This window comes from Silurus meridionalis, chromosome 18 (genome assembly GCF_014805685.1).
Source record: "Silurus meridionalis isolate SWU-2019-XX chromosome 18, ASM1480568v1, whole genome shotgun sequence".
Lineage (NCBI taxonomy): Eukaryota > Metazoa > Chordata > Actinopteri > Siluriformes > Siluridae > Silurus > Silurus meridionalis.
In genome coordinates this window covers 8248418-8263022 of record NC_060901.1, presented here as the reverse complement: position 1 = coordinate 8263022, position 14605 = coordinate 8248418, and the positions used below count along the sequence as shown (strand labels likewise).

Here is a 14605-nt window from a genome sequence, read left to right as displayed (position 1 = left end):
ATTGTCTCGTTATCTTCTCTTTGCTTTGGTGTTAATGAGTGGGACAGGGTGGCTAAATGAGCAAGTTTCTCCGACATTATTTGGAATGTGCTTTAATAATGCTCATTAGGCCATTCCCTTTTTAAAGCTGCTTCTTTAATTAGATTTCCGCTGCTCCATGCACACACATACACACACACATACACACACACTCACACACACACCCTTCAGCCCTAATAAGGGCGTACGTGGCTGATAATGCCTGTAATGTGTTTGTTAAAACAACATCAGACATGAAGAAAATGAGGCGAGATTATTTCTCTTTTTAATGCCTCTTAATACTCTGCCTCTTAGACAGGCTTTGCTTAATTTTTTCCCCCTTTGATTGTTAATGCGTTATACAGTATTTTAGAGGAGGCGTGTGTGTTCTATTAAGGTTCAATTAAAACAGTGGTTCTTGAAGTAGGTTCTCACAGAAAGGGTTGCCAGGTCTCTGTAAAGTTTTAAGCACTACTAGGTAGGGCTTTATGGGTTTTTTTTGCACATTTTTTAACTGAAAAATAAAAGCTAAAAAACTACATAATTTTTTTTTTTGCATACGAAACATCTAAATTATGGTATCTGCAATACACTGTCTCTATCACCTGGTACAGTCATTATACACTACAGAATTACTTCTTAATTCGTTATATACAATACAAAGCCAAATGTTTGTGGACACCTGTCAACTGTATTTGTTCTTTTTCCAAACTGGAAGCACAGAATGGTCTGGAATATATGCTGCCTATTTACAATTTCCCTTTATAGAAACTAAGATGCCAAAAATGTGTTCCAGCATGACAGTTCCCCTGTGCACAAAGTAAGCTTCGTGAAGACATGGTTTGCTACGGTTGGAGGTGAAAAACTTGAGTGTACACAGAACCCTGAATTCAACTTTTATCATGAATTACAACACAGACTGCACCCCAGGCTTCCTCACCCAACATCAGTGCCTGATCACACCTAAGCTTTTGTGACAATTCCCCCTGATTATGCTCCAACATCTAGAAGGATGGGATTCAGGTTATCATAACAGCAAGGGTAAAGATAGAATTTTGAAATGAGATGTTCAAAAGGTATGCATAGCTGTGACTGTCGGGTGTCAATCTTGTATATCTGTGTATATTATGCCAGATTGGTTCTGTACATTGTAGATATACTTTTTGCACTTAAATTTCTATGACTTGTGGTTTTTTTTGGAAATGAATTCAAAATAAGCTCTTAGAAACAGGATTTTACCAGCTATAAGTTATCGCTAAGCAATCCAAACAAGTGGCAACCCTACTAATACAATTATTGTATGTTGTGTTTAAATGGTGAGGCTAGTACATAAATAGTATTTGAATCATTTTACTATATTCATTAACTAAATCTGAGTTTATTTAAGGATTTTAAGTTACAATTAAAAGCAGCAAAGAGTTTGAGAACTGTTGCCTTTTTTTTTTTTGTAGCCCTGTAGAAAACTTTGTTTGGTCACTTAAATATTCTACCATATAGAGAATCAAGAGAGCTAAGAAAAGAAACGATGACTACGATAGCCATTTTTCCTCAAACTCTTGCATAGCATTAAGCTCTCAATCCCATGTGTACTGCCATGATTGTCCCTTTAAAAGCCACTTTGGCACCCGTTTGTCTGTCCCAGCCATCGGTAGACTGCAAATGGAAGAGGACTGCTCCTGTCTCGATCTGATGGAGGGCGCGAAAGAGAAGAAAAAGAGGCAGAGAGAAGCACTCAGAGCAGAAATCAATGTCAGTTGTCAATGCACTTCAAGGTCACAGTGCCCCCCCCTTCTTCCCGAACGGATAGATTAAGAGAGTGATCGCTTAGCAAAACTACTTTCCCTGATCTTCACTTCACGAGTGACCTCTTGTCCTCTTCTCCAGTTTAGTGCAGCTCGCTGTCGCTCTGCGTCATATTGTACCGAGATCCCATATTGACTTTCCAGCAATAAGAGAAAAGCAAAGTCTATTTAGTCCATAAATTCAAATTATCAGCAAAATGACAATGTCAGGCGAGGACATGGTTTGTTTGACAATATATAATTTTTTGTCTTGCAAAATATATGGATATAAAAGATATATTTCTGCATGTGTGGAGTGGGTTGGTATAATTACATATATATAAAAAAAAAAGAAACAAATCTTCAAGTATTCTTCGATACTGACTTAATGTTGCTCTATATAATATAAGTGGAACATGCAAAATAAATATAAAAAAAAAAATTAAAGAATGTAACCACTTTGATATGAAACGTTAAAAGTATGTATTTTTTAGATTAAGTCTACTCTAATAAAAACATTGATTTCTCTCATATTTTTCAACAGTTTAGTCACAGATTAAAAACATAATTAGCCCTGAAATTGAAGAAGGAAATTGTGTTGCATTTGGGGAACATTTTTTTTTTTACAATTTTAAATATTTAGTACAAAAACGAGTTCATCAAAACGTGATCAAAAGTTAAAAAAAAAATACCCGTTACCTCCACAAAAAAAAACCCCCGTAAAAAAACTTGCTATTTAACCACCATACTGATATCGGATCATGGCATTCCCTAGCTCTTTTAGTTACAATTCAGTGCTCTACAGTGTGTTATGTTCAGGCTAGAACCCTGAAACCTGGATTCCTCACGCTCCACTTTCCACAGTTTGTTTCTTTTTGTCAGTTTTTTTTTTTTTGGTGACTGTTTAAATCACCGTAAGAGTCAGAACGTGCAGTAACGTAGATGTGGAGATTTCTCTGTAAGTAGTCGCTCTGGTTCATCTGAGTTGTGAGATGTTTTGCTGCTTTTCAACAGATGCTGCTTGCATCTGTTTTTATTTTTTTCTCCTTTATTTTAATAAGAAAATCTGCTTTATTTTTCAGATTCAAAGCAAGTTGATTTGGTTATTCAGGTGAGCTGCAGTGAATTTCCTGATAAAACTGTCCAGGATGTACAGAGTACATCATCAGGACTTCATGTCTTTGTACACAAGTGTGTCCATTCTGGCATTTTTGCACTTTTGAAAATAGAAATGCTTATATTGCTGTAAAGAAATACCCATCATTCCTGAATTACTTTCCAGATACACTATATTGGTTCAACCCCTTGTTTGAGCGTGGAAACCGACAAATAGCTTATTGCAGAAGGCCTTGAAGTGTCAAGCTCCTAAAACCGCTCTTAAGAAGTGAAGCTAAAAGATGCTACATGCAGGTTGACAGCTGGCATGGTGTCACAGCCACTGCTGCTATTTGTTTATATGCTTCCAAAATGGCCATCAATTTCCTTTAGTTAAAAGCAAAACCCTGTGCTATTGCAGCTCTCTTATGTGTTACATCTACAGCTTTTCTTCAACTATTTACCACTTGTTCCTGGACAATTGGAATAACTTTTAGATCATTTTGACTTATTCTGTTGTTTGATGTGAACTTTATATGTCTTGACCTGTATTGAACTGCAGAAACATGATTGGCTGATGAGCGAGTGTGTATCATCAATAATGATTTCTCAGGAAGAGAGACTGGATTTTTAACATTTATTATTGCTATAGAAACTGTAAGTATTTACTGTAAAATATTTTCTCTACAATGCATGTTTAGAAAAAATATACTCTGACTATGGGATTTACCTGAAATCTCTTGAAATATCCCCAATATGTGCCAAAGCTCACGGAGAGCCGAACGGTTCGTAACTTTCGAGAGCCGTCTGATTTTGCACGAGGTCTTTGATGTCAGCAGGCGCTGGACTCTATTTAAGTGAGCTGTAATCTCCGGTATTAAGGCTCACTCTGTCTTTATCTCAACCGCTGAAACGGCGAAATGAATTACCCCCAAATTTCTCTCCCTCTCAATTCACTCTCACCTTGCGATAGGGGTCATTTCCTTAATAGGGCCCTTCATTTGGTGGGCCATTAATAACCTTTATCTTTGGACAGGCTGGCGATAGCACAATAATCAATATTTAATTTCTCCTTAATGTGTGGAGCTTAACCCTGTCAAATTCATTCACTTGTTTATGTGTAGAGTATGACAGGAAATATATTCACTTCCTATTGCTTTTTTCCTCTTTTTCCTGTCCCCTCATTTCTCACTATGAGCAGACATGTACGTTTGGACACAATGGGGATGAATGAGACTTTCTTCTTCCCCAAAAGCACTTGTTTAAGTGACCTGATATTTTCTTTGGTGGGAATAATTTCATGTTGTGAAGTCTCCGGTCTAACCTTTTCACCCATGCAGTTCTTTTATTCCCCTTTTTAAAGATGTCTTTTTATTCATCTTTTTCCCCAAAAGAAAAAGCCTGTTGTTTTACCATGCTTATTTTGTGGATTTTCTCTGCAGGTACAATAACTTCTTGAGGGACTTGACAGAGAACACCAGTCCAGACAACCCAGAGTTCCAGCAGCTTTCAAGTAAGATTTTTCTGACTTTTCTGCCTCGCAGTCGAACAAACACTCCTCTCATCCTCGTGACAAAAGTGTTGATGGGTTCATCCAGCCCGGATTATTTTTATTATCGTTTTATTGTCAAGATCTGCATCTTGACAATAAAACGCCAAATCAGTCACCCAAAGCCATGCTTATTACGCATTTGCCTTCCATTCTGGTTTGTCACTTTTCCAGAAAACCTCTAAAGATCATTCAGCGTTTCGTGTGATCTTGTTTTTTTGTTTTTTTTGCTCCTCTAAGCAATGATACCTTGGGCCCTTTTGGAGGAAAAAGAGGTGCAGAAAGTGCTGCATACGGTGGCAAAACAAATCTGCCTGTGAAGTTTGGAGCCGGTGCTGGAAAAAGAGCCTCTCTTGTCTTTGTTAGGGTGACAAACAGAGTAACTTTGGGCTCTCCTTTCATCGTTCATTTGTTATTATTGTCACAGCCACCGTCGCTGTAGCGCTCGCCGAGGATGAAAGTACGGCGAAGCTTAACGTGAGTCTAAATTCCCCGTGTGGATTTTTGACAAAATTAATTGGGAACAGATCAGAGGATATCAACCGTGTAAAATATAAATAAATAAAATCTCCACAGTCAACAGAAGCGCCGATAATGACTAATTTCTATCGTCAAATAAACAGCAAATCAGACTTAAGCGGCAGTGTACACACAGAATTATTTATGTGTATCAATTAAAATCTCATTGGTTCCGTGCTGCTTTTGCTTACAAATTAAAACAGCGCCTGATTCTAAGATGAAGGTACATATCCAGATTTGCCCCTCATGCCGCCTCTTCCTCTTCTCATTAAAGCCATTTTTTTCCCGCTCGCCTGCTTTTTATTAGGAGGATGGAGGGGGTTTGCACACCCAACTCAAGCACATTGTAAAGGGAATTATTTAAAAACAACCCCAGACAAATCACGTTGCATCTGATTAAGCAAACCAGCACTGAGAATTCCAGCAGGCTCTGTTGTTTTCCAGTTCCTGCTTGTTCTAGTGAAGAGTTTTTGTTTTGTTTTGTTTTTGTCCCCCCCACACACCCCCACACCCCCTTTGACGTTTCATGTGGAATGGCACAGCTTTAATTGTGGTAATTGCTGCACTTCACACTCCTCGTCAATCATAAATTAAAGCACCTTTTCAGCACGTACTTTTGCATGCCTGTCAGCCAGCCCGTATGACAGCCACCCACTGACCAATCCAGCACTGTCAAAGGTTAATTAAAAAAGTTAACACTCAAGAGTTTCCATTTAAACACACTCGATGGATAATGTGGAAAGGAGAAGGAGGGGATAAAAACACGAGGTGGGGAGAAATTGTCTGTGGAATGTATAATGAGGGAGTTTGGATTATTAATGCGGGAGGCATGGCTCTGTTGAAACACAGTTTTCTTATATGCAAGCACACTCTTGCTGCGCCCCAAAAATTAAACACCCCCTAGTATTTTTTTTTTTTAAATGTGATTCTCAATGAAATAGCATAAACTGTTGTACATTCGTGCAATGCCCTATTGTACTTCGCTGACGAGTTCTCAGTTGAAAGGTGTCGATTCGTTCAGCTGCAACTTGTCTCTTCAACATTTAATAACAGCTGATTGTGGCCCTGCACTACAGATTACCTAAAGATCTCCAGGGTTATGATTAGTTTCCGTTGAAGTCGCCAAACACTTAAAAGATACAAAGTAGAGGTCGAGCAATATGGGTTTTTCTCTGACCCATGCTGATATTAAGGCCAATATAAGATGCAGATTTTTTGGCGGACTTTTTTTTCTTCTCCCCTTCATTTCATATAATATAACAGTAATTTACAGACACAACACTCTCCAATCAGTGCACTTGTTAGCAGGTTTGTTAGCCTAAAAACACAGCTGTTTGAAGGTTCACTAACAATACAGTTCCAAAACGTTCTTCGCATTCTCTCTCGAAATGTTACACCTGCTGGTATGGGAAAGTTATGTTCTCTCACGCAAGCGCAGAACATACACGCACGGTTTGGTGTGTCAGATGCACCTGCCCTATAATCGGCCTAATTTGCAGCACAATCGGCCGATGCCGATTAATAAAAATATGCCAAAAATCGGCCAGATTATTTGACCTCTAGCACAAAGTACAATCGATTTAAAAGTTTTAACTCAATTGATGCTCAATTCAAGGCCTGATTAAGACAATTAACACTTTTTTTTTTACTCTATATTAGAAAGATGATATTCATAATCTCACTTTTCAGGGTCAATCGAAAGAGGACAGATTCACTTTAGAGTCTGGTTTCTCTCAAATGTTCTTCCTTTTTGTCTCGAGGGGTGTTTCCTTGCCACCATAATGGCTGGCTTTATGTATAAATGATATTTGAAATGAATTTTTTCATAAATCAGCCAATTTGTCACAATGTGCTTTTAACTACTATATAAATAGAACTGAATTGAATAAATGGATGAATAGTTCATTAATGCATAAAAATGTAATCAGTGGTAATTTGCTGTAGTATAAGAGGAGTTGAACACTTTATATATGAACATAACCAGCTTCCAGCACCGACATTGCATCAGGTTGTCACTATTTTCCGTCACTAATAGTAATTCAATCATGTACAGTTTACAAGGCCGTTGTGAGACAGGCAGGGAAGTGGTAGCTCAGTGGTTAAGGCTCTGGGTTACTGATCAGAAGGTTGGAGGTTTAAGCCCTGGTATTGCTAAACTGGGCACTGTGTCATGGCTGATGATACAGCGCTCTGACCCTGCGCTTCCTACATCGCTGGCATATGCGAAGAAAGAATTTCAATGTGCTGTAATGTACATGTGACATTTAAAGCACCATAGATCTTCCATTCCGGGTGCTTTGTGCATATGGGAATTGTCAACCTGGAACAGGTTTGGGTCAACTGGTTCTGGGTCTTTTGAATTCAAGGTTGAGTTGGTTTTTAAAAATGTACCAACTCCAAAGATGTTCTGTACAATCGTGTACCTCCAACTTTGTGGTAAGAGTTCAGGGACGAACCACAAAAAGCAAGAAAAATAAGGAGTCCTAGTACTTTTGTCTGTATAGTGTGTGTGTGTGTGTGTGTGTGTATGTATGTATGTATGTATGTATGTGTGTGTATGTATATGTATATATATATATATATATATGATACACATTTTTGATTTTATTCTTTTTTTTTTTTTTTTTTATTCAATACAAAAAAGTTTTACAGAAATTATGTGCTTTTTCTCTCCTTTACATATTCTTGAAACTGTTAAATATAATCAGAACTGTGTAGTTGTGTATTAGGCCTGTAGGTACATACCTCATGTCTTTAAAAACATAGCTACGGTAGGCTGCATTTATCAGCCTAAAACAGTTCAAGGGTTCATGTGTTGAATGGTTAAAGGAGATATTGTCTTAAAGAGGTTCTAACTGGAAACTTCTTTATAAGTGGGGGAAAAAGCCTCTGATGTAGATTTCTACATAGAAACATTAGGAGATGATTCCAGAATCCTTTAGGGTGCTAAATGGTGCTTTTTCTCCTCATAATGAATACGACAACTTTGTTCTTTGAGACACAATTCAGCCTTTGGTTTCTGCTGCAATTTATAGAATTGTTCTGAGAATAAGTGTCCCAATTAGATCGTTATTATTTTATCCTGACGAAACGATTGTACTGCCTCTGTAGCAAGACCAAAGAGTGGAATGTAAAATTAGTATCCATCTGCTGCATGTTGTTTTTCGACTACGCTAATGTCTGTGCAGACGAATATACTCGGCACACAATAATTGGCCCTAGCGTTTATTCACAGCTTCTGTGTTGCGTAACTGAAAATGTATTATCTGAAGCACGGCGAGCTTCGTCTCAGAGTGTTGTTCAGTTACACAACACTTTGTTAATTCTGTTTAACAACGTTAAATCATTTTGATGTACAAGAGATATGCTCTGATGATCCGGATATTTGTGAAAAGAGCAAATGCATGGAACTGATCAGGGTGACAAAACTATGCTTTTGTACTAGTCCATTAATAACATCTAAAATATTATGTAGATCCTAATAATCCTTGTGTTTTTACCAGCAGTTTGAAAGCAGGACTTGCGTATACAACTAATTAAGGAAGCCTCACGCATATACACACACTGCACAGCGGCATATCCAACTCAATCAGTGCAGTCTGAATGTGTTCATTCCCTTGCTCTCGGTCATCTGCCTCCAGGGGGTTGATGTCAAAAATCAAACGCAAGCTGCACGTTCTGTTTATATATACAACAGAGTCTGTAGACTACATGTAGACGTGTGTGCATGTGAAATGCTGTGGGCTTGTCCTTTTTGTCAAATTATAACAAACAATAACTTGAACACGCACATCACTCTGTGGTGAAGTCCAGTCTGAAATAGTAAATATACAGTGGCTACATTATCATTAGGAGTCAAATGGGCGGATAAAGATTTCATATTTAAAAAATATATATAAAAATGACATTGAATATAGAGTACATCATAAGAAATATGCAGTAAGAAGTTCATGCAAGTGCATTATTAAAACTAGATACTAGAAACTTGTTTTTTTATTATTTTTCATATTTTCATTTATTTAGCAGCGCTTTGAATTAATTCCTTTTCGCAAACTATTTACATTTATTTATTTACATTGAATTTTACATGTGATCAGTTCGGGTTTGCTCACACTGCTGTATATACACATTACCTGCTATAGTAACAGTCTATTATTATATGTACTTAGAGTAGATGAAAATGAAATTGCGGCTAAAGAGGTGACTACCAGCATGGTGATATGGTCCTAGATTACATTCTTGCTTATGGAAAGGTCGCAAGGTCTAAATGTATTTGTCAGAGAAGAGCGGCAAAAAAATGACCAGGACCGCGATGGCATGCAGCATTCTTGCAGCCGACACTGTATATCGTTCTTACAGCTGTGTGTATATGTACTGTGTGTGCGTGTCTATATATACTGTCTTTGTTTCTTCCCTGACCTGCCTTCATGCTGGCTTTAGCCCATGCTGTTGCCTGAGTTGTATTTTTTTTTTTTCCCTTGACAGAAAGCAGCAAATTCCAGGTGATTATTTTCTCCCTTTTTGTCACTCAGATTGCAGAATTTCTTTCCAGTTCAAATAACATGCCATCTAATCAGAATTTAGTTGCCTGTTTTAAACCTAGCCATCTGAATGCTTGTATACATTGTCATAGGTTTTATTTTTGCCAACTGGATATAATAACGATCATGATCATTTTAATTCTAGTTTATATTCAGCAACCTTATCCTATACAGTCACAAAAAGAAAAAGTTGGCAATTAATGAAGTCTGATGTGTGACAGACTTTTGCTAAACCATTCTCTCATCTGCCACAGAGGTTAAAATGCAGAAAGTACCTGACTGAGGTAATTCTCTAAACCACAGAGGTTAAAGTACCTGACTATTTGTTATGTACAGAGTAACAATTTAAAGGTTACAGGGTCAATTTATCCTCCTACAGAAAAGTGTCACTGCAAAAACAGTTTCTGAATAACATGTCTATCCTGAAGGGCAGGGTCTTTCTTTACACCAGCCCCCAACTACAGGTCATACAGGCTCACTAAATGGTTTGAGTATGAAAATTACATTCTAATAAGGCATTTTAGAATGCTTTATATTTACTTTGCATTTACATTGTCACCCTGTTTTATTCTCTTCCTGCTGACCAATTAAATATATTAATTTATTACTGTTTAAAACGAATTTTCAGAAAAATACCTGAAGTCTGCAGCATCTCTAGGCACTGGATATGTATTCTGATAACTCACTGATCGAATCTTTATGCACCAATTTCCACTTTTTTGATGTTTCAGTAATTTCTTTTAGCTTCTTCACAAAGAGATTTAGTAAGTGCTCGGATTCAGTAGCAAAAGATTTCCGATGCAAATGCCTTCAACTGCCAAAATAATTAAACTCTAAAATGTTTTATTTAGATAAGAAGAGTGTAGTAATAGTTTTATCCAACAAGTGTTTTATTCCTAAACTGTCTACCAAAAGAACAATTTGGGTCTAAATTTGGTACTGTAATTTTTATTAAACCTATTTAAATAAAATGAGACGACAAAATGATAACTGTTTAAATTTGGAAATAAATATAATCAGGGTTTATTTGTTGTGATTTTCAACACTGTAACAAAAGAATACAAAAGAAATCCTTGGGTACACTATATGTTCTCCCTTGGGTGTCCCTATACCCCACTGGGAGAACCACATGTGTATGTGTCGTGTGTGTTTTTATATATTTATATATACAATATCTCAAAAAAAAAGTGAGAACATCCCTCACGTTTTAGTTAATATTTGGTGCTTTGAGCACAGTTCTTTCATATTGAATGTTCAAGATGGTACCTCATGGCAAAGACTCTTTGAGAATTGGAAAATAAGAATTGTTGCTCTCCACGAAGATGGCCGAGGCTATAAGAAGAATGAGAACACCCTAAAACTGAGTTACAGTACAGTGGCCAGGGTCATAGAGGTTTTTCAATACGGGTTCCTTTCAGAACAGGACTTGCAACGGTTCATCAAAAAAGTTGAGTCTTTGTGCTGTGTGTCAGGTGCAGAAACTGGCTTCAAAAAAAGACACAAGTGCTGCCAGCATTGCTTTAGAGGTTGTAGAAGCGGAAGGTCCGGAAGCCTCTTCTGAAGCTGGCTCACAAGAAAGCCCACAAACAGTTTTCTAAAAACAACCTGCCAAAAAAACATGAATTACTGGAACCATGTCTTGTGTTCTGTTGAGACTAAGATAAACCTGTTTGGCTCAGATGGTGTCCAGCAAGTGTGACTAACGCCCTGGTGAGGAGTACCAAGAAAATTGTGTGTTGTTTGCAGTCAAGCATGGTGGTGGTAGCGTCATGGTCTGGGGTTGCATGAGTGCTGCTTGTACTGGGGAGCTGTGGTTCATTGAGGGAAACTTGGAAACTTGGATGTACTGTGACATTCTGAAAGAGAACATGATGCCCTCCATTCAGAAACTGGGCAGATTGGCAGTTTTCCAACAACGATCACAAACGCACAGCCAAGATGATAACTGCCTTGCTATGGAAGCTGAAATTGAAGGGGATTGAGTGGCCAAGTATTTCTCCAGACCTGAACACTATTGAGCACATCTAACATCCAGCAGCTCCGTGATGTCATAATGGAGGAGTGGGAAAGGATCCCAGCAACAACCTGTGCAGCTGTGGTGAATTCCATGCCCAGGAGAATTGAGGCAGTGTTGGATATTAATGGTGCTCACACAAAATATTGACATTTTGGAAACAGTTTTGACATGTTCACTTAAGGTGTACTCATTTTTTATTTTTTATTTTGCCAATTATTTTGCCAATAATGGTTATTTTTAGAGGACAGTAAATCTGTACTACTATACAAGCTGCACATTGACTACTCAAGTTTGTTCCACTTTTATTTTTATAGTATTGTCACTTGAGAAAATATCATAAAATAGTTGCTGAAATGTGAGGGGTGTGTGTGTGTGTGTGTGTGTGTGTGTGTGTTCGGTTTGAATTCTTATACACCACAATGTGTTGACTTCACAAAACTCACAGATTTCATTAAGAAACTATTCACGCTTGCCAATGTAGCTGCAAGAACCATGTGTTTGCAGGGTAGTTTGAATGTGTGTTTTCATCTGCTGTTTGTGTATATGTGTGTGGGTATGTGGTGCTACAGGGGCAGTCAGTGCCGTCTCCGAGGTGGCCCAGCGCATCCAGCACAATGCCCGCAGCCATGAGAACCACCTGCAGCTGCAGAGGGTCCAGAAACTGCTCAAGGGCCGAAAGACCAGGCTGCTGGCTCCAGGTTAGAGTCTGTGATCTGCTATTCCTTTCATCTCTCTCTCTCTCTCTCTCTCTCGCTTCAACTGTATCTTGAAAAAAGAAAAAGTATGACCAGGTGGAATGAAGTTAGTTAGAACGCGTGCTATTCGTCCAATGACGCAAGAGGAGTTTGTCTTTGCACGTTATAATCTTCCATTCGGACACAAGGACTAATTGACAGCATCAACGAGCTCTCTGAGCTAATTGGGAAAGGTGAAGTGTCCTTTATCACCTCTCGCTCTCGTTTCTTCCCTTTTGCTACTTGTAGAGTGGAGGTCCTTTCTTCCCCTGTTGTTTGTCCCAGGAGAGAATGCCAATGTGTAACAAAAGAGAGACAGCTAGTGATGGAGGGAAAGAGAGGGAGCGAGAGAAAGACTGAGAGGGTCTTGTCGTCAATGCCTTGGCCTGCCCATCTCCCCCAGGACCAATTAGCGCTTCTCCTCATCTTGTGGACCGGCAGATAAAAAGCAAGCCGGGGAGAAAGAGAGAGCGTGTGTGAGAGAGTGTGTACGTGCGCATGCACAAAGGTGGTTCGGGGCTGGCGATGAATACCCAACGAGCAGCGGTCTCGTTTCACGCAGAGCCGGATGTGGGAAGTGTAAAAATCCCTCTCACTCTCCCTCTCGGGCAGGATTTTCAGGCCTCTAGATCTCTCCCAAGCTCCTTGCTTTTGTCCATTAAGGCTTTTCTTCCGTTTGCTGACTTTTTCTTTCTGTTCTTTTTTAGAGCAAACTCAACAGAATTACACTTTAACAATGATGTACACTAAGTGCCCAAAATAGCCTGATGCAAGTGGGCTATACTGTATGCTATTAAAGGAAAGATTTCCCCTGAACAACTTCCACAGTCTATTTGGTTGCTCTATTTTTGCTTCGGCTAATGGTTTTCTACATTACCACAATACAGCTCTGCTTGCTGAGAGCAGTGCAGGAGGATTTAGCCCTTGCTTGATCTCCACCTGTTGCAGCAGCATTTTAGTCCTTCCTTTAGTTTGTCCACCTGCAAATCTGTGCGCTAGTCGGCTGAAACTGTTCAGCTTCCATCACTGCAGTTGTTTCTCCTGTTAAACACTATTATAAGTATGCTTGCAGTATTCTGCAGTGATGACAGACAACCACTAACTTCTGACAAGAATGCCTCTAAAATCAAATTTGCATCAATAAGTACATCACAAATATATGAGTATAAACCCAGTTAAAGTGTGTCTGTGTGGAGTTTGGGTGATGAGCATGGAGATAAGGGTGCAAACGATTCTCAGAAGCAAAGTCTGAATCAATGGGACATCGATACGGCAGACAGTTTGTCTGTTTCCTGAGAGCCATGAGCGGGGCGCCCTGCCGCCACTCCTGCTACTTCTGTCCACATGCTTCGGCTCATCTCTCCACTTTTTACACGCTTAAGGACATCGAGGGACACTGAGAGGGGAGAAAGAAAAAAGAAAAAAAAAACGATAACATACCATTGATTAACACCACAACCTTGCTTCTCTTCTTGTCCTGATGCATCAGGATACCTAACGATAGCCTTTCTTCCCTTCTTCTCTTCCTTCATAAGACCAGGACATAACTTTGAGCACATGTATATATTTCAGCAGGAAGAACCGAACTTCACTGTCTCGAGAGTCAAGAGTGGCTTCGCAGGCTTTGAAAAGCTTTTCCGCCAAAGCCTTTGTAGATTCCTGACATGAAAGTATCACCTATCAAACCAAGTCCAGCTTCAAATTAACAATGATCACGCTCGGTGTCATCCAGCACCCATCAACCGTACGCGGGCTTTCATGTGTCTCCCAGTCTTTGGCCCGGTCACATCAGGAGGACACGGCAGCCTTTGTAGTGCAACCTTTAGCACCCAGAAATTCATCGGGCCTTTGTAGATGGGCAGAGGTGCTCTTTGACAGGGGGAGTTGAAAGCATACGACATGGTGAGGGGTGCTCCAAGTTCCTGTTCTTTGAACTGCGCACTCTTGATGGAGCAGACAGAGTTTTCCGTAGACGTGTCAGTCTAACGCGTAGACAAAGGAACAATGAAAGAAAATACTGTTTAATATCTTCTCTTCTTCAACAGGTCACTGGTGTTAAGCTTATGTTCATTTTTTGAATTGGGCAGCATTAGGCAATGATATTAATTAAAATTGGAAAACCCCACCTTGAAAAATATATTAAATTAGTTTAGATTTGATAAATATAATAACATAATAGTTCAGTGATTAAGCTGATGCTGTATTTTTGTTATTCCTATGATTATTCCTTTCTTCTAGTGGAAATACCACCTTGTTTAATTGAAGAAAAAAATCAACAGTCTCAAACATGAACGATAATGATCATGAGAACAGGCTTTTTTTCCTCCTAACTTATGATCTTCCAGTGATTT

At 38.9% G+C, this 14605-nt stretch overlaps 1 protein-coding gene across 3 annotated transcripts in view; it reads left to right on the top strand.

Annotated features, from left to right (window-relative positions):
• Nucleotides 1-14605, top strand: part of arhgef39 (Rho guanine nucleotide exchange factor (GEF) 39) — a 48627-nt gene that overhangs the window by 21772 nt on the left and 12250 nt on the right. For all 3 annotated transcript variants that reach the window (XM_046874319.1, XM_046874321.1, XM_046874318.1), the window contains exons 6-7: nt 4337-4407; nt 12090-12218. In XM_046874319.1, the coding sequence (XP_046730275.1) occupies nt 4337-4407; nt 12090-12218 (200 nt within the window). The remainder of the gene's footprint in view (nt 1-4336; nt 4408-12089; nt 12219-14605) is intronic.